Source organism: Sturnus vulgaris, unplaced genomic scaffold, assembly GCF_052056855.1.
Source record: "Sturnus vulgaris isolate bStuVul1 unplaced genomic scaffold, bStuVul1.hap1 Scaffold_195, whole genome shotgun sequence".
In the NCBI taxonomy this organism is placed as follows: domain Eukaryota; kingdom Metazoa; phylum Chordata; class Aves; order Passeriformes; family Sturnidae; genus Sturnus; species Sturnus vulgaris.
The window spans coordinates 17,258,910-17,279,127 of record NW_028276170.1 but is presented as its reverse complement, the minus strand read 5'-3'; the positions used below and the strand labels follow the sequence as shown (position 1 = coordinate 17,279,127).

Here is a 20,218-nt window from a genome sequence, read left to right as displayed (position 1 = left end):
TTTACTGAAGCAAGCCCGCATTGGCTGCCTGTCACTGCGCTGTCGCTGTTGACGAGTCCCTTCACAGAATCAGCTCTCTGATCCTGTGGTGTCCATGCATCTTCCCGGCCCATCACTGCCTCACACACGAGGTGCCCACCACCCCACTCTCTGGCCATCTGACCCGCAGCTGAGCCCTTCCCAGAGTGCCTTTTGGTGGATAAAATGAACGGAAGTGCACAGGATTTAACAAAGATAGAAAAGGTCCTTATTCTGTAAGGCGTTCCTTCTTTCCTACAGTTATGGTCATCACCATTATCTCATGCTCATGGTCACCTAATGGTCATCTCACAGTCTCCTCATGGTCATAATCATCTCACAGCCATGGTTGTGTCATGATCATCTCATGGTCTTGATCAGCACATAGCCATGGTGTGTTGGGGTCATCTCATGGCCACCTCTAGGTCAAGATCCGGTCATGGTCATCTCACAGTCTTCAGTATTTCATGGCCATGGTGGTGTCAAGGACATCTTGTGGTCATCTCATTGTCACCATCATCTTGTGGTCATCTCATGGTCATGGCCATCTCATGGTCATGGTCCTTTCCTGATCACCATCATCTTATGCTTGTGGTCATCTCACTGTAATGGTCACCTCATGATCATGTCATGGTCACCTCATGGTCAACTCATGGCCATGATCACATCAGGGTCACCTCAAGGCCATGGTTGTGCCATGGCCAACCCATGGTCATCTCTTGGTCCAAATCATCTCATGGTCAGGGCCGTGGTTGTGTCATGGTCACTCTCATCTCACGGCCATCTCGTGCTTGTGTCATGGCCAGGGAACTTCTCCAAGATCCCGAGCCGTGATTTTGGGACACTCAAGGACCTTTGGGGACAACGAGGCCTGGCCTGACCCCTCCCCCCATCCCAACCAATCCTGCCCCATCCATCTCACACAAATCCTGCCCCATCCACCCTGCACCAATCCTACCCCATCCATCCCACCTGATCCCGCTCCAGAATCCAGCTGTGATCCCACTCCACAATTCCATCTGATCCTGCCCTGGACCCCTGCTCTGATCCAGAATCCCTCCCTGATCCCAATCAGTCCAATCCTGCCCCGATCCCTCTCTGGAATCCCACCCTCATCCCGCTCCATACCTGTGGTCAAGCTGTTGTTCCCACATCATTTCCTGCAGAAAGAGAAGATCCATGACATTCCAGAACAGATCACACACTGGGATTATCCCCAGGATTCATCCTGGGATCTGCACAGAGGGAATCCAGAGCTGGATCCACCACTGGTACTCACCGGCTGCTATGTTATATCCAGTCCTGTCCCTCCTCCCTGTGGAGAAACAGTGGGATCAGCGTTGGTGGCACAGAATTCCCAGAACAGTGCCGGGTGGATCCGTGCCCCTTCCTGACCCCCATCCCGTGTGTTACCGGATTGGCGCTTCCAGACAATGATTCCAATGAGGACAATGAGGATGATGATGGCAGCGATGGACACAGCAACCACCACGACGAGATTCCCGCCAGAAGTCGGGTCTGGGAAAAGCAGGATGGTGAGGAGGGGGAGAGGAATCCCCATTTGGGCATTCCAAATTCCCAATTCCCACATTCCACATTCCCAGCCTCACCCCAAGCGTAGATCCCGGGCCCCGACATTCCGGGATGCTCCACCCGGCACCGGTACTGCTCCCGCTCCTCCGGCCGCACCTCGATCCTGGCCCAGGTGTGGAAGGTGCCGTCACTGTTGGGAACGATCCCGCCCCACTCCGTCTCCTGATCCCAGATTTCATCCCCCTTCATCCAGTTGACTGCGATGGAGCTGGGGTAGAATCCGTACGCGTGGCAGGACAAGATCAGCGTCCCGTGTTCCTCTTTTCCAGACACATGGACATCAGGGGGATCTGGAATGGGATAACGGTGAGAGACATCCATGGAATTCGATTGAGTCCATGGGTGAGATCTGACCCTGGAATTCCCACTTGAATGGGATGGGGGTGAGACCTGTCCCTTGAATTCCCACTGGAATGGGATGGGGATGACATCTCCCCATGGAATTTCCACTGGAATCAGATGGAGAAGACATCTGCCCATCGCATTCCCACTATATTAGGATGAGAGAGAGATCTGCCAATGGAATTCTATGGGAATGGGATGGGGTGACCTCTACTCATGGAATTCCCACAGGAATGGGATAAGGCTAAGATCCGGACATGGAATTCCCAGTAAAATGGGACGGGGGAGAGATCTGCCCCTGGAATTCCCACTGGAAATGGATGGGGTGCGATCTGCCCATGGAATTCAGATTGGAACGGGATGGGGTTGAAATCTGCCCATGGAATTTCATGGGAATGGGACGGGGTGAGATCTGCCCCACAAATTCCCACTGGAAGAGGATGCTGGTAAAATCTGCCCCTGGAAATCCATGAAAATGGGACAGGGGTGAGATTCACCCATGGAGTTCCCAGTGGAATGGGATGTGGGTGAGATCTGTCCCTGTGTCCTAGGGTGATGTTATGGTGTTCCTATCTCCAGTCGTGTGTCCTGTTTATGTTTGGTATTATGTCCTGTGCTTCCAGGACTGACTCTGAGAGTGAAGCTTTGTTTTGTCCTGTTATCAGCCGGCTCACCTCCCCCATGGTCTATGTTTAGGAGAGGTTTTAGCTCGGCTTGCTTGCCTGCTTGCTCGCTTCTGCCTCTTTTTCTTTCCATCGCTTTGCCCTTGCTTTTTCCTTATTAGTTAGTTCAGCTAGGCAGTCCAACCTTTTCCCTGGACTGTTTTCTCTTCCACCCCGTCCCCTCCCTCTCCTGGATACCATCTGAACCTGTTCCAGACGGGGACCTGGGAAACCCCAAGAAACACCAGGAGTCTACACTCTGTCACCTGCAGCAGTCATCCCCAGCGCCAGAGACTGATAACTGAGTGACCACTCGCCAGAGAGACTGACTTTGTCATCCCTTCAGAACGGTGAAAGAGTTTTTTTGTCAGCTGGTGTTGTCTTTTTCCCTGTGCTGGGGAGTGTCTTGCTTGTTAAATAAACAGGTTTTTTCTCCCACTCTTCTCTGAGGAAATTCTTCCCGAACCCGGTGGTGGGGGGGAGGAATCGTGGGGTTTGCTGTCTGGGGGCTCCTTCTGGAGGTTTTCCCCCAAATTTGCCCAAAACCAGGACACCCTGGAATTCCCACTGGAATGGGATGGGTGAGAACTGCCCATCGAATTCCCACTGGAATGGGACGGGTTTAAATCTGCCCATGGAATTCCATGGGAATGGGACAGGGGTGAGATCTGCCCATGGATTTCCCACTTGAATGGGATGGGGGTGAGACCTGCCCATGGATTTCCCACTTGAATGGGATGGGGGTGAGACCTGCCCATGGAATTCCTACTGCAATAGCATGGGGGTGAGATCTGGACATGGAATTCCCAGTAAAACGAGATGGAGGAGACATCTGCCCATGGAATTCCCACTGGAAATTGATGTGGGTGAGAACTGCCCATGGAATTCAGATTGGAATGGCATGGGGTTAAAATGTACCCATGGAATTCCTTGGGAATGGGACAGGGGTGAGATCTGTCCATGGAATTCGGGTTGGAATGGGATGGTGGTAAAATCTGCCCCTGGAATTCCATGAGAATGGGACAGGGGTGAGATTCAACCATGGAATTCCTACTGGAATAGGATGGGGGTGAGACCTGTCTGTGGAATTCCCACTGGAAGGGAATGAGGGTGAGATCTTTCCCTGGAATTCCCACTGGAATGGGATGGGGCTGAGTCCTGTCTGTGGAATTCCCACTGGAATGGGATGGGGGTGAGACCTGTCCATGGAATTCCCACTGGAATGGGATGGGGGTGAGACCTGTCCATGGAATTCCCACTGGAATGGGATGGGGGTGAGACCTGTCCATGGAATTCCCACTGGAATGGGATGGGGGTGAGATCTTTCCCTGGAATTCCCACTGGAATGGGATGGGGGTGAGACCTGTCCATGGAATTCCCACTGGAATGGAATGGGGGTGAGACCTGTCCATGGAATTCCCACTGGAATGGGATGGGGGTGAGACCTGTCCATGGAATTCCCACTGGAATGGGATGGGGGTGAGATCTTTCCCTGGAATTCCCATGGTCCCAAATCTTCCATAGCCCACATTCCCACAGGAATTCTGCTCCCACCTTTGCGGTCCAGCTCCTTCTGCCCATATCCGACGTATTTCTGGAGCCATTCCGGGCAGATGTGCCCCAGGTAATTTATCCACATCTCAGCCTCGTTCTCATGTTCCCAGCGCCTCCTGGTGATCTCAGCAGCGCTGTCGGCCGCCACGAATCTCCCGGATCCCAGGTCAAAGGAGATGAAATCCCACCCGTCGTAGCCAAACTGGAAGGATCCACGGATGCTCCCGTCAGACAGGAGGTCACAGCCGTAAACTCGCAACCACGTGTGGAGACCTGGGGGGATTGTACCCACAGAGAACCATGGAATTGTGTCCCAGCCCCACAGAGCCCCATTCCAACCCTATGGAGCCTCAGAGTCTGATGGAGACCCACAGGGCCTCATCCTAACCCCATGGATCCACATCCCAACCCATGGATCTCAACCCCACAGATCCCATCCCAACCCCAAGGATCCCCACTTACACCCATGGATCACAGGATATCCCATACCAACCTAATGGATCCCTAAGTCAGCCCCTTGGCACCCTGTGAATCCACATTCAGGCCCTATGGATCCACACCCCAGCCCCACGGATCCACAACCCAACCCACAGATCTATCCCAGCCCCACAGATCCCATCCCAGCCCCACGGATGCCCCCACTCACCCCTGCTCTGGTTGTACCGGTCCCGCAGTGTCTCCAGGTTCCTGGCATGCACGTGCTGGTGCTGCTCACAGATCTGGGTCTGGCCATCCCAATATCCCGGCTCGGCTCCATCCTTTATCCACTGTGTCAGCGGCTCCGCCCGGCCCCGCTCGCTGTCATAGCGCGCAAAGGGGATCCCATCCAGGTACCCAACGGTCACGTACTCAGGAATCCCAGGGCTGGGCTCTGACACCACCACGTCCAGGTAACGCAGAGAGTGGAGAACTGGGGGGACACAGAGATTTGGGGGGATTGAGGGGGACATGGATCAATGAAAGGGGAACCGGGAGAGCCGGGAATGGGATGCATGGGGACCCAGTGTCCAGGAATGGGGGCTCAGGGGACTCCCTGTGTCGAAAAAAGGGGGATACAAAGACTGGGAGAGGTGGGATGGGGGTTCCAGGGGATCCCTGTGCCCAGGAAAGCGGGTCCAGGAGGCTCCAGTGATAAGGAAAGGGGGTCACAAGGTGGGCACACCTGGCATGGCTCGAATGGGGGCCTCAGAGGTCCTTAATGCAGACAGAAATCAGGGCTGGGACTGAGAGAAGCAGGAATGGGGGTCCAGGAGGTCTCAGGGTCAAGGGAAAGGGGAGTCTGGGGCTGGAGAGGGTGGGATAGATGGGAAAGGGAGTGTAGTGGGGATTGGTACTGGATAAGGGAGTGCAGGGTGCACCAGTGCCCAGGACAGGAAATTCAGGAGCATCCCAGAGTCCAGAATCCTCCCTGGGACCCTCCACGACCCCCCAGGGACCTTCCTGGAGCCCTGGGACCCCCTGCAGGAGGAGAAGGAGGTGAAGAACGGGGGGGATGCAGAGATTGGGGGGGCAGGAAGGAGAACGGGGAGAGCCGGGAAGGGTCCAAGGTTCAAGGAAAGGTCTGGGAGAGGCGGGATGGGGGATCCAGGGGGTCCCTGAACCCAGGAAAGAGGGTCCAGAGGTCCCCGGTGTTGAGGGAATGGGGGCCCTGGGAGCTGGGAAAGGCAGGAATGGGGGGCCAGGGGGTCCCTGGGTCACGGGAAAGGGGGGTCTGGGGATGGGAGAGGCGAGTGGATCCTGAAGGCTCAGCCTGGGAGACAGGAAAGAGACCGAGGGAGAGCGGTGGGGGAGGGGATGGGGGAAAGGGGGAATTCCAGGGAGTTCATCTGGATCCCATTGGATCCCCGCTGCGACCCTCCTGAGAGCCCTGGGACACCGGGGACCCTCTGGGACGCCGTTTTGGGAAGCATTTGCAGTGGAAAACGGCGGGGGGACACTAAAGTTGGGAATCCTAGGAGGTCCAAAGATCAAGGAAAAGGGCGGGAATGGGGCCTGGGAAAAGCGGGATGCCGGAAAATGAGGTGCAGGGGGGTCCCAGGCCCGGAAATGGAGATTCAGGGATGTCCCAGTGCCAAGGAATGGGGGTTCAGGGCAGTTCCCGTGCCGCTATTCTGGGTATAGAAGAATCCTGATCCCCAGGAATGAGGATTCAGGGGGGTCCCGGGGCCAGATAAGGGGTTCCAGGGGGTTCCCGGTGCCCCGAAATGGAAGTTCAGAGAGTTTCCCGGTCCGCGATTCGGGGTTCAAAGGGATCCTGATGCCCAGGAATGAGGGTTTAAGGGGGTCCCGGTGCCAGATGAGGGGGTACAGGAGTGTCCCAGTGCCCGCAAATTGGTGCTCAAGAGAGGGTCTCCATGCCCAGAAATGGGGGTACAGGAGGGTCTCGGTACTGGGGAAGGGGATTAAGGGGGGGGGGGTCACAGGACCCAAACTGCGGAATCCGGGCGTTCCCCTACCCGGGAATGAAGGTTTAGGGGGTTCCTGGTGCCCGGAAACGGACGTTCAGGGGGTCGCGATTTCAAGGGTCCCACTCACCTTTCGTCGCGCTCCCCGGGCCCCCCAAGAGCAGCCCCAAGAGCAGCCCCAGCGCTGGAGCCATCGCGCTGCTCCGCTTCGAGCCCGCCTGGCCCCGCCCCCATCGCTGGCCCCGCCCTCAGAGCAGCCTCCTGCCTCGCCATTGGCGGCGCTATTTCCTGTCCGCCAATGGCTGCCCGACATCTGAGTGACGTCACCCGGCGCCGGGTAGATCCCGGTCTCTCAGGTTCGAACGCGAAAGTGAAAGAGACCGAGGGAGCGCGGTGGGGGAGGGGACGGCGGAATTCCACAGAATTCCTCTGGATCCCTCTGGATCCCCGCTGCGATCCCCCGGAGCCCTCTGAGAACCACCTGGGACCCCCTTAAGAAAGCGCCGGGTAAGCCGTTTCGGATCCTTGTTATTAAAAATATATAAATACCGACGCAATTTAAAAATAGATTAAATGATCTGCTGTTACTGTCAGAGACAAAAAATAATTTATTGGGGAAGGATTTAATAATAGCATTGGATTTGAAAATTGAAGTATCCCAAGGGCAACTTAAAATTTATGCCCTAACCAAAAGGATGAGGAACAAATATGTGCTGAGATGTGGCACACCCCTGGGGAAATAGGAAAGTTAAAAATGAAACCCATCAAAGTGAAAATCACTGATCCTGATTTGCCAATCCGAGTTTGTCAATATCCAATATCATTAAAAGGGAACCCGGGCCTTCAGCCTGTCACAGAAAACCTTTTGCAACAAGAGATTTCAGAACCATGTATGTCCCCACATAATCCTCCTATTCTGCCTGTCAAAAAGACAGACGGGAATTACAGATTGGTACAGGATTTGAGGGCTATAAATCAGCGAACTGTCATCAAATTTCCTATAGGAGCAAACCCTTACACCCTCTTAAGCCAGCTGTCCCCTGACTACACTTGGTATAGTGTAATAGATCTAAAAGATGCCTTCTGGGCATGCCCGTTAGAGGAAAGTAGCAGAGATTGCTTTGCCTTTGAATGGGAATATCCTGATAAAGGCAGGAAACGACAACTGCGTTGGACAGTATTGCCTCAGGGCTTTACAGACTCCCCCAATGTCTTTGGGCAGCCCTAGAAGAATTAATGCAATCTTTTGAGCTACCAGAAGGGGTGAAATGGTTACAATATGTAGATGATCTATTAATAGCAGAAAAAAGACCAGAAATCTAGTAGAAATGGGACTATATGACTTTTAAACTTTTTAGGACATCAGGGTTTGAAGGCATGCAAAGCTAAATTGCAATTCACAGAACCAGAAGTAGAATATTTAGGACATTGGTTAAGTAAAGGGAAAAAGAAATTGGATCCTAACAGAGTGTTTGGAAAACTAAGCCTGGGACCTCCAAAGACTAAAAAAGACTTGAGGAATATTTTGGGACTGCTGGGATACTGTCATCAATGAATAGAGGGATTTAGTGAGAAAGTGAAATTTCTATATAAAAAAATTACCAGTAATCGCCTGAAATGGGCAGAGGAGGATGACAAAAGTTTAGAAAAGGTCAGACATGCTTGAATTCAAGCCCCTTGTACTCAGTCTCCCAGACTTGGAGAGACCATTTCAGTTATTTGTAAACACCTCTGATCAAACAGCACATGGGGTGCTCAGCCAGGAATGGGCAGGCAGTCGAAAGCCAGTGGGATTTTATTCTAAACTGCTCGACCCTGTCAGTCGGGCTTGGCCCACATGTCTGCAGGCCCCAGTGGCCACAGCACTTTTAATGGAAGAAGCCTGAAAAGTCACCTTTGGGGCGACCCTAGTGGTCCACACCCCCATAATGTGAGGGGAATTCTGAATCAAAAAGCCAAGAAATGGTTAACTGATACCCGAATATTAAAATATGAAGCTATTCTAATCACTTCCCCAGACTTAGAGCTAAAAGCAGCAACTGCTGAAAGTCCTGCACAATTCCTGTATGGGGAACCAGGAGAAAATTTAGAATGTGATTGTGTGGACAATTACTCTTCAGTAAAAATAAGCGATAAAGAAGTTCAGGGCAGAACTGCATGAGAATTAATAGGTTTTAGCAGATGGCAGGGAAAGTTTACTCAAAACCCAGGCCAGACAAATTACTGAACAATTACATCAACGAACTCATTTTGGAACCAGAGTGCTAGAAGACCAATATTTAAATTTTTTTGGATGCATTGGCATTTTTGATATTGCAAAGCAGAGCATCCAGACTTGGTTAACTTGTTCAGAAAATTAATTAAAAGTTATGCTACAAGGTCCATCAGGAGAATGGAAATTTGCTTACACACCCTTTGAAAGAATACAAATAGATTTTACAGAATTCCCAAAAATAGGAAGATGGAAATATCCACTGGTGAAAATAGACAAATTAACCCACTGGGTCGAGGCATACCCTGCAGCTAGAGCCACATCACAAGTGGTAGCCAAAATATTGTTGGAACACATAATCCCAAGGTATGGCCTGGTTCGAGCCATAGACTCAGAGCAGGGGACGCACTTTACATCAAAGGTGCTGCAGTCACTGACCCCGGCCCTGGGCATCAGCTGGGAGTATCACACACCTTGGCACCCTCAGAGTTCGGGCAGGGTTGAAAGGATGAATCAAACATTAAAACAACAGCTGTCAAAATTAATGATTGAGACTAAAATGCCATGGACAAAGTGCCTTCCACCAGCCCTGTCTAATATACGAACAATGCCAAATTCCAAAACAGGGATTTCACCATACGAAATGCTGTATGGTATGCCTGACCCTAAAGGAGAACAACTTGATCCAGCTTTATTTCAGGACCCTTCCCTCCAGAATTACATAATAATAATCAATAAAAATTTACAAGTATTAAAGGAGAGGGGAATTTTGGCTCCAACCATCCCTCTAAGATTTGCCATAGATAAGATTAGGCCACGACAACCTGTGTTAATTAAAGAAGAAAATCTAGATCCAAAATGGGAAGGACTGTATTTGGTTCTGTTAACAACTGAAACAGCTGTGAGGACACCTGAAAAAGGATGGACACGTGTGAGTAGAGTCCAGGGTCCTGTAACCCCTCCTACTGCAGGTTGGGCAGTGACATCCGAGCCTGGAGACCTCAAAGGGCAAATCCAGAGCTCTTGATGTCGGCACCGGATCAATTTGTCTCGAAGGTCTCCCAATCAGGACTGAAAGTCACCTGTCCTGAAGCCAGGTGTGATTGTAACCCCTTCATCAAAAAGAGTTGTCCATATTGTCCTGAGCTGTGGTGGTCTCATCCCTATGGTGGGTATCTCCCATTCACATTATGTGTCCAATGTAGAAGAAAGGAACAGAAGGAAACTGTTAAGGTGCTAAATACCCTATCAGCACGAGGAAAAATCGAAATTGATGATCATAACTGGTGGGAGTTATTTGAGAATGGAACAAGAGGAAAAAAGAAAGCCAGAGCAGAGGTATTGGCAATAGAGTGTCAGAAGGGTTGTGTATACCGAGCTGTTACTGCTGTACCTCGCACTGGAATGTTAAAGCTAAATTTGGGACAAAATTAAGAAACACTACCAAAAGAGAAAGACAAAGTGGGAGAGCCCAGGACATATTCCCTGCTGCTGAGAAGATTAAACAAACCTCGGCTACTGGCAGCAACCCCGTAGGCCTTGAGGGAGGCAGAGGGATGAAAATGGTCATGGGAGTCATCCTATTGCTAATGATGATAAAAGGAAATAATGCTGCTGCTTGTTCCAAGTGTCACCAGACAATTGGGTACGGGGATGCACGGTATCCACCCTTGCCTTCCACACACATCAATTCCTGCTAGAATCAGCACAAGTTGGAAACGTGTACTATTATGGGAAAAAGTTATTGGGTGGCCACCAATTTGGGAAAAGGAGGGTGGGCTCCATCAGCATACCAAAGTTCCCCAGTAGGAGAGACACAGCTCTGCTTCCCAAAAGAAGGTATGTGGGGATATTCAGATCAGGGAGGAGTGCGAGATCACTACAAGGAGGAATTGATAAAACATACAATTAAAGTGTTGAAAGGAACAAGGACAAATGTTGTGTTGTTTAATGTTAATTTTCCTTCTGTGTTGATGGTTCGTCCCAGTTTCTTTCCCTTAAGTTAAGTACATAATGGTTTTTCCCTTTCATGCCTTGGGCCTACCCCTCCTCTTTATCTGGAACCTTCCCTGTCCCTCACCCTAAACCCTGCCCCACGGGATGTCAATCCTTTGTAGCCCCTCCCTTTGTTCTAGAAGTTTCTGTGTCAAGCATTCCCTCTTGTATCCATGATTGGTTATCTTGTATGTATCCCCACCCTCGGTTTGCCTTATTGGCTCAATGTACCCCTTTCCCCACCTTCTGTACCTCCCCCCGTTAATCGTTATTGGCCAGAGTTTTGTGCCTTCCCCTTGCTCCTCCCCCGTACTTAAGCCTGTGTAGAACCCCCTCAAACTGCCTTTTGCGGTTCCCCCCCAACCTCCGGACCTGTTACCTTTTCCTTCAATAAATCCCTTCCCCCAGAACCGTAAAAGGTCTCTCCTGCACCTCTTTATCCCTCCCTGACAACTCGCCCAGGCGTAGCTGTTGCTACGCCCCTTCTGCGGCTCCCAGAGTGGTGCCGGGGAGGGGCCACTCACCGACGCAGGCTTCCAGGAGCTGTTAGCCCAGGTGAGGGGGGAAGTGGGTGGAAGAAACGTCAGACAAACCGTGGGGTAGCTTTAACTTGTATGAGAAAATAAAACAACAACTCAGTGAACGGAACTTACCCCCCTTGGGAAAGAATTTATTTGTGGAATTAATGCGAGAAATTACTACTGAACTGAAGTCACTGTTGGATCACTGTGGAGGAATGCAGATGACTGAGCAATGGCCATGGAGGGGGGAGGGATTAGGCCCAGATCAGTTATTACAGTGGAATCAAACAGAAATATTGAGGGGCATCAATAGACCTGAAGGGTGGGTTCTGAGTCATGAGGTAACAGGAGAAGCATCTATAACACGTCAGGGAAGTAACTTTACCCAAGATGTGGGGCACACCCCCTGTAAGACTCTCCTGACTACAAATGCAAGCAATCAGTCTTGGTGGCCCAAAACTCTAAAAAAATATCGAGGAAAGCTAAGTAAGGGTAATTGTATAAAGAACAATTTCACAGGACTCTGCTGGTATAATAAGAATAGTGTAAGAATCTATTGGCAACGACCTGAATCAGTTCAGCTAAGCTGGAAAGTCCCAGATGGAATATTTTGGATCTGCAGGAAAAGAGCTTCTAATACCCTACCAAACAGATGGAGAGGGACATGTACCTGAGGGATTATCCAGCCTGCGTTTTTTACATTGCCAAAGGAAAAGGGTAATCGTGTGTTAGGAGTTCCCTTGTATGAAACTTTGCCTGCAAACAAAAAGAGCCCATCCATAGGGGGAACACAAATCTGGAAGGATGATGAATGGCCCCCAGAACAAATTACTGAGTACTATGGGGCTCAAGATGGAAGCTGGGGCTATCTCACTCCAATTTATATGATAAATAGAATTATCAGGCTACAAGGCCTAGTAGAAATTACTTCCAAGCAAACAGCCCGAGCAATGGAATTGATGGCTAAACAACTTACCCAAACTAGAGCAGCAGTATATCAAAATCGACGAGCCCTGGACTATCTGTTAGCTGAAGAAGGGGGAGTGTGTGGGAAGTTCAATAATTCTGAATGCTGCATAGAAATTGATGATAATGGTGAAGTAATTACTAAAATTGCAGAAGAAATAAAACAAATAGCCCATGTACCTGTATAAACCTGGAACTCTGTGTTTAATGATAATTGGTGGAATAACCTGTTGGGGGGAGATTGGTGGAAGGAATTAGGTTTTATGTTAACATGTGCATTATTAGGAGTACTGTTCATCCCTTGTCTTGTTCCATGCTTCATTCGACTAATCCAGTCGGTGGTTCAAGGAATGCAAGTTGCTACAATACCAATAGACCCTGAGACGACAACAAAACTGCTGGCAGTGAATGAATTAAATCTAGTACAAGAAGTCCTGTCAAAATTTGTAGCCAACACATGAATCAATGGGATAAAAGAAAAGAAGTGGGGAAATTGTGATAATTAATAAAAGATATGTGTTAATCATAAAATATTGGGGTTTGTATGAGCCAGAATGCTATGTTCTGAAGTGAAGCATGGACACTAGATAAAGAAATATATATGATTAAATCATTCTGTTTTAAATCACCATGTTATGTTATGTTATGTTATGTTATGTTATGTTATGTTATGTTATGTTATGTTATGTTATGTTATGTTATGTTATGTTATGTTATGTTTATGTTATGTTATGTTTTCCAAATAAGTTACATCAACTGCCAGCTTGCAAAATCACACTTTTGGATAGCCCTTCCTGCCTTTGTTTGATCAGTGCTGCCTCTCTCAAGGACCAGACTTGCAGATTTCCCTGGTGGTTGTCTACAAAGACCAGATGGTTATCTGTGAGACTGACTATCGCCCAGAGGCTTTGTGAGTTTGGATGCAGATGCTTCTTCGACCACCACTGCTTACCTGCCCAAATTATGACAGCAAAATACTAAAAATTATTGATTACAATGAGAAACCACAGTATAAGAAGACGCTACAAAATAGGGTTTGCTGGAGCGTGGAGTGGACGGTGACCCCTCACATTCCCCATCGCTGCATGCTCCGTCTCTATCAAATAAAGCAATCTAAATTTTGCTGAATATTGAGACTGTTGTTTCTCATTCATAATAAGCGGGAGGTGAGTGACAGGATCTGAGGAGATCCAGACCATGGCCGGGTCATGGTCATCTCATGGTCATCTTCAAGGCCAGCTCATGTTCACTCATGGTCACTCATGGTCATCTTATGGTCATCTCCTAAGCACCATCATCTCATGCTCATGGTCGCCTCATGGCCAGGATCATGTTATGGTCATGGACATGCCGTGGTCATCTCTTGGACACAATACCTCATGCCCATGGTCATCTCACAGTTGTCAGCATGTCATGGTCACAATCATGGACATTTCTTGATCACCTCATGGCCATGGTTGTGTCATCGTCATCTCATGGTCACAGTCCTCTCATGGTCATGGATATGGTCATCTCATGATCATCTCTTAGTCATCTCACAGTCACAGTCATGTCATCAGCACAGTCATGGTCGTTTATTTCCTGATATCCATCATGTCATGCTCATGGTCAGCTCACCCTAATGGGCATCTCATGGTCACCTCATCGTCATGGTCATCTCATGGTCATGGTCATCACCATCATCTCATGGTCGTGGTCATCCTGTGGCCACAATTATTTCATAGCCGTGGTCATATTGTGGTCACCTCATGGTCATCTCCTGATCCCCATCATCTCATGTCCATTGTCATCTCACTGTAATGGTCATCTCAAGGTGATGGTTGTGTCATGGTCACCTCATGGCCATAGTTCTGTCCTGGTCATCTCATATCAGGGGTCGAGGGTGGTCCCCAACAATCCTTTTTAGGCTTTGCAGATATCAGGGCAGAAGTGGCAAAAATTAAAGAAGAGCGGAACGACAACCATGACTCAGAAACATAAAACACTTTAATAATAATGAAAGGAAACGTGGGATGAGGCCCAAAAATCCAAATACAACAACCGAGGGGACAAGGTCACTTTAGAAGCCTGGGGTTGAAGACAAAGATACAGGGAGGTCCAAGGTGTAAATATGGGGTAAGAGAGGGGGTGGAGTTGAGCTTAGGGTCCAATGGGGATAGGGGAAAGTGGGGCAGAGGTGGAGTAAGGGAAGGTAGGATCCAATGGGGTAGGTTGGGTGGAACATTGCATCAGCTGAGGGCCAATGGAGATACAAGGAAGGGAGAACATTCTGGAACTGGGAGAGGTGATAATTAACGGGGAAATGAGGGTTAGGAATATGCATGAGGTATTCACACAGGCAATCCCATAACTCTTCATAACATTCCTCTGGGGTCACCACAACTTAACAAATGCCTCCCCAGGTTTAGGATTGGGATATCATTCTTCTTTGGTGATGGTTGCCTGTCCTGGGATACTGGTCAGGCTGACCCCCACATCTCCCCCTTTCTGCTTAACAGTAAAAATAGAACTGAAAGATTTTTGTAAAACTCTGTAGAAACATTCTAACAGACAAGGAAAAACTAACACTACAAAATGAAAATTATGAAGATAAGTAACCCCGTTTTCATTATGGACAACACCCACCCCTTGGTTACCCAACTTTTAAAGACACCATCCAACCTGTCTTTGTCATCATTAATTTGTAACTCTTTGACTCTCTCTCTGAGGACTTGAATACTTAGCACCATTACATCTTACCAATTGAACTCTTTTTCTATAACGAAAGCTATTGCAGTAATCCATTTGAAATGAGCCAAACAGTTCCAATTCTTGAGCCTCTAATGGTGCATGTGGAAGGCTGAGAGGCCACGAATCCCAAAAATCTACAGGATTGTATTTCAGCTTACCAATGGGACTGTTCCTTTGTATATTACGAATGGCCTTTTTATTTACTGGCCACTCATCTATGGCCAGACCTACCAGCCATGTTGAAGAGGGGTGATTTGGGGTGGCAAGAGATAAACATAAAGTCTCCTGGGGTGTTATGTTCGCTAAAGGCTCGCTGTTAGGAGTTGGGAGTACTGGAACATTCCGGTGGGTCGTCCTTTAATGGCTGTAGGTAAGGTTTGATGGTTTTGGCTGGTATCCACCGAGGTCCTCTATCTGTGGAGACACAACCCTATCGCTTCCCCCAGTTATTAACTGAAATGGTCCTAACATTTGATTTGTTTCAGGCTCTTTTACTAACACTGATGGTCATCAGCATCATCAGCTTGAGGATTTCTGTCACAGTGCAAGGCCGGCTCGTGCTACAGTGCAAGATTTTTTGATGGGAGCCTGGGGAGATTGCCTTTAGAAGAAAACTGTTTAGCCTGGGGTTGGTTTTGACCAGGAACTGGGTATCTCCCTTTTCTCTGTGGACAGTCTTTTCAGAAATGTCCCTGTGGACCACATCGAAAGCAAGTGGGTTGTTATTGTGATTGTGGTGTTTTAAAAGGAAACTGCACAGCCACCAGGGCTTTTGCAACTCCCTGCCCCATGGCCTGGGCCTGTCCTGCTGCCACATTCATCCCGAGACGATTGCACGCCTCGATCATCTGGAGGATCATTGGTGGTGTTTCTCGTGGCAGGGCGTGCAACACCTTTGGACACTCAGAGTTACCATGAGCTACTGCCAATGTCTCTAACAGCTTGTTCCTGGTCCTAGCATCAGGGATTTGTTTTTCCAATGCTTGTTTTAACCGCTCTATAAATTCCATGTATGTCTCTCCTGGCTCTTGCCTAATATTATTATACTCCGAGTTAGGATTGCTGCCATCTGGTACATGGACCAATGCTTTAAACAAAAATCTTTAACTTCACCACGTACTTGCCTGGGGACTGCTGCTGCTTCCTCCTCAGGTTGGCTAAATTGTCCTTTCCCAGTTAGGTGGTCCATCATTTATGCTGCTCTGGCTGTGTCATTCAAACTTAACTGAAACTTAACCCAAACTTGTCTGAAGCAAGCCCGCATTGGCTGCCTGTCACTGCGGTGTCGCTGTTGACGAGTCCCTTCACAGGATCAGCTCTCTGATCCTGTGGTGTCCATGCATCTTCCCGGCCCATCACTGCCTCACACACGAGGTGACCACCACCCCACTCTCTGGCCATCTGACCAGCAGCTGAGCCCTTCCCAGAGTGCCTTTTGGTGGATAAAATGAACGGAAGTGCACAGGATTTAACAAAGATAGAAAAGGTCCTTATTCTGTAAGGCGTTCCTTCTTTCCTACAGTTATGGTCATCACCATTATCTCATGCTCATGGTCACCTAATGGTCATCTCACAGTCACCTCATGGTCACAATCATCTCACAGCCATGGTTGTGTCATGATCATCTCATGGTCTTGATCAGCACACAGCCATGGTGTGTTGTGGTCATCTCATTGTCACCATCATCTTGTGGTCATCTCATGGTCATGGCCATCTTATGGTCGTGGTCCTTATCACCATCATCTTATGCTTGTGGTCATCTCACTGTAATGGTGTGTTGGTTTGAAAGTAAAACCAGTGCGAGACTCCAAGTCAGTAATACAATTTAATAGGAGAAAAGAGAAAAAATAAAATACATGCAATAATATAAAAGAAACAACCACCAACACAGTCAGAAATACAACCTGACACCCTGTCAGTCAGGGTGTTGGTAGCAGTCCCTATAAATGGTGGCTGCAGTCCTCCTGGATGACAGATGTGGTTCTGTTGAAGCAGTGCTCCTGTAGAAGGTGCAGTTTTCCTCCGAAGATCCAGCGATGATGTGGAAAAGGTCCGACTTTCCTCTGGGATCCAGTAGAAAGGTCTGCCCTCGGGTCCCAAACCCCAGTTTTTTATCTAGGTAGGAAAGGCTTGGCTCCTGCCCCTGGTTGGGGCATCTCCCAATGGGATGATGTAATCTTATCGGTCACACAATAGGACTTAATGGCCCATTAACGGAATATATCTTCTGGAGGAAGGATGGGTTGTGAATAGATAACGATGATCATCCCCCGATCTTATCAGATGGCACATCAGCAGAGGATATCTCCCACAGAGATAAGGATCACCACCCCTCCCACATTTTAAGAGATGGTGATAGAATACACATTTTTGCATTGTACCCCAGGACATCATTGCATGGTGTTGGGGGTTGAATTATTCCCTTTTCTTTCTGTGGAATTTTTCCCATTGTTATGCTGAGTATTCGTGGCTACACCTTAGTAGCAGTAGTTTTCTCTCACGGGGGCGTGGGAGATAGCGGGAGACTGGAAAAGGAAAGGTGGGACAGGGGCCTGGGCTCGCTCTCATTCTCTCCTTCTCTCGCTCGCTCATGGAAAGAAGACGGCTGGGTCTCCTACCAAGCATCCTCTCCACCATCCCAGCGCCGGGAGCCACGTTCCCTGCTGTCGGACATCGCTCTGCTGCTTTCCCACTTCATCCTACTAACTCTGGGCACTCTGCTGAGCACCACCACCAACACGGTGAGGGGGGAGTCGCTCCTCCATCCCTCTCACCCCTGGGCCGCTGCCACCGTCACTCCAGCCCTCCTCAACTGCGCGGGACCTGCCCTGCCCCCAGCACCGGCAACTGAGCGCAGGGAGAGGGAGCCTGTGGCCATAAAGGGACTGGAACTGAGCTATACTGCTCTGTTTTGTTGTCAGTTTTTATAGCTGTTGTTGTTTCTGCTCTTTGCCTTGTTAGATATATCAGTAAAGAACTGTTATTCCTATCCCCGTATCTTCTGCCTGAAAGCCTCTGATTTGAAACTATAATAATTAGAAGGGAGGGGGTAGCACTCTACAGCTCAGAAAAAGGGGTTCTCGTCTTCCCTTAACAAATACCTGTCTTTGAAACCAAGACACATGGTCATGGTCATCTCATGGTCATTTCATGGTCATGCCGTGGTCATCTCATCGCCACAATCACATCATGGTCATCTTACAGTTGCGGTTGTGTCACAGTCATGGTTATTCAGTGGTTGTGGTCATCTCATCATAATGATCATCTCATGGTCTTGATCACCACATGGCCATGGTGTGTTGTGGTCATCTCATGGACATCTCTTGGTCACAATCATCTCATGCTCATGGTCATCTCATTGTTACCTCATGGTCATCTCATGGACACAATCACATCATGGTCATCTCACAGCTGTGGCCGTGTCATGGTCATGGTTGTCCCTTGATTAACTCATGGTCAGAATCATATCTTGACCTTGATCATTCCATGGCTGTGGTGGTATTATGGTCACAATCATGGTCATCTCATGGCCCAGATCACCACATGGCCATGGTTGCATTGTGGTCATGTCTTGGTCAAAATCAGCTCGTGCTCATGGTCACCTCATGGTCAGGATCATGTTATGGTCATGGGCATGCCGTGGCCATTTCTTGCTCACCATACTTTATGCCCATGTTCATCTCAAAGTCATCGTCATGTCATGGTCACAGTCACGGACATTTCTTGATCACCTCATGGCCACGGTTCGTAAATCTTTGACTCCCATCTTTGAGGACTTGAATACTTTTGTGTATAGACTCACTATGGTCTGAAAGGTTCATGCAGCACACGCCTTCGAGGTCTTGGCATCCGTGTGCCAACAGCAAGAAATCTATGGCAGCTCTGTTTTGTAATGTTGTGTGTCTTAGGCTGTCAACATCTGTTAAAAGATCATTTAGAGATAAAAGTAGTGTTGGTTTGTTTAGATAACCAACATCCAAATTTTCCTAATTGTGTTACTGCTTGTGCAGCACCTACCCACAGTACAAGAGCAGAGGCAACAATCCTCTGTCCTCTACTCCAAAAATCTAATTTACTGTTACAGTTGGATTGGAAGAGATGTGCAAACACTTTTTTTTCCTATTTTTGTCATTGCCAATTAGCATTGTGACATTGGGAGTTAGTAAAGCAAGCCTACCAAAGCTACATGGGCTGCCTTTAATACGAGATGGAATGGCAGGCCATGCTCTGTCCCCACAAATAAGAAACGTGCCTGCTGGTAATTGCAAAGGGGCGTCGATTTAGATGGATGTCGTGAGGTATAATTGCACCATAGGCTCTCATTTTTATACCTTGGATGGTGGGGAGAAACATCCCACAGTGCTGGTTCATCTGGTTTTACAATTTGGGGCTTAGCACCATTACATGTTACCAATTGAATTCTTTTTCTATAACGAAAGCTATTGCAGGAATCCATTTGAACTGAGCCAAACAGTTCCAATTCTTGAGCCTCTAATGGTGCATGTGGAAGATTGAGAGGCCACGAGTCCCAAAAATCTACAGGATTGTATTTCAGCTTACCAATGGGACTGTTCCTTTGTATATTATGAATGGCCTTTTTATTTACTGGCCACTCATCTATGGCCAGACCTACCAGCCATGTTGAAGAGGGGTTATTTGGGGTGGGAACAGATAAACATAAAGTCTCCTGGGGTGTTATGTTCGCTAAAGGCTCGCTGTTAGGAGTTGGGAGTACTGGAACTTTCTGGTGGGCAGTCCATTAATGGCTGTAGGTAAGGTTTGATGGTTTTGGCTGGTATCCACTGAGGTCCTCTATCTCTGGAGACACAACCCCATCCATTCCCCCAGTTATTAACTGAAATGGTCCTAACATTTGATTTGTTTCAGGCTCTTTTACTAACACTGATGGTCATCAGCATCATCAGCTTGTGGATTTCTGTCACAGCGCGAGGCTGGCTCGTGCTCCAGTGCAAGTTTTTTTGATGGCAGCCTGGGGAAATTGCCTTTAGAAGAAAACTGTTTAGCCTGGGGTTGGTTTTGACCAGGAACTGGGTATCTCCCTTTTCTCTGTGGACAGTCTTTTCAGAAATGTCCCTGTGGACCACATCGAAAGCAAGTGGGTTGTTATTGTGATTGTGGTGTTTTAAAAGGAAACTGCACAGCCACCAGGGCTTTTGCAACTCCCTGCCCCATGGCCTGGGCCTGTCCTGCTGCCACATT

General features: G+C 48.6%; 1 protein-coding gene across 1 annotated transcript; it reads right to left on the bottom strand.

Annotated features, from left to right (window-relative positions):
- Window positions 1-1,016: 1,016 nt before the first annotated feature.
- LOC148218153 (class I histocompatibility antigen, F10 alpha chain-like) lies at window positions 1,017-6,788 on the bottom strand. The gene is made up of 7 exons (XM_088158240.1): window positions 6,705-6,788; window positions 4,816-5,079; window positions 4,170-4,442; window positions 1,629-1,901; window positions 1,432-1,536; window positions 1,298-1,333; window positions 1,017-1,178 (listed from the first exon to the last, which is right to left on the bottom strand). The coding sequence occupies exons 1-7, from the start codon at window positions 6,766-6,768 to the stop codon at window positions 1,153-1,155; spliced, it is 1,041 nt and encodes a 346-aa protein (XP_088014366.1). The 5' UTR covers window positions 6,769-6,788; the 3' UTR covers window positions 1,017-1,152.
- Between the last annotated feature and the right edge of the window lie 13,430 nt (window positions 6,789-20,218).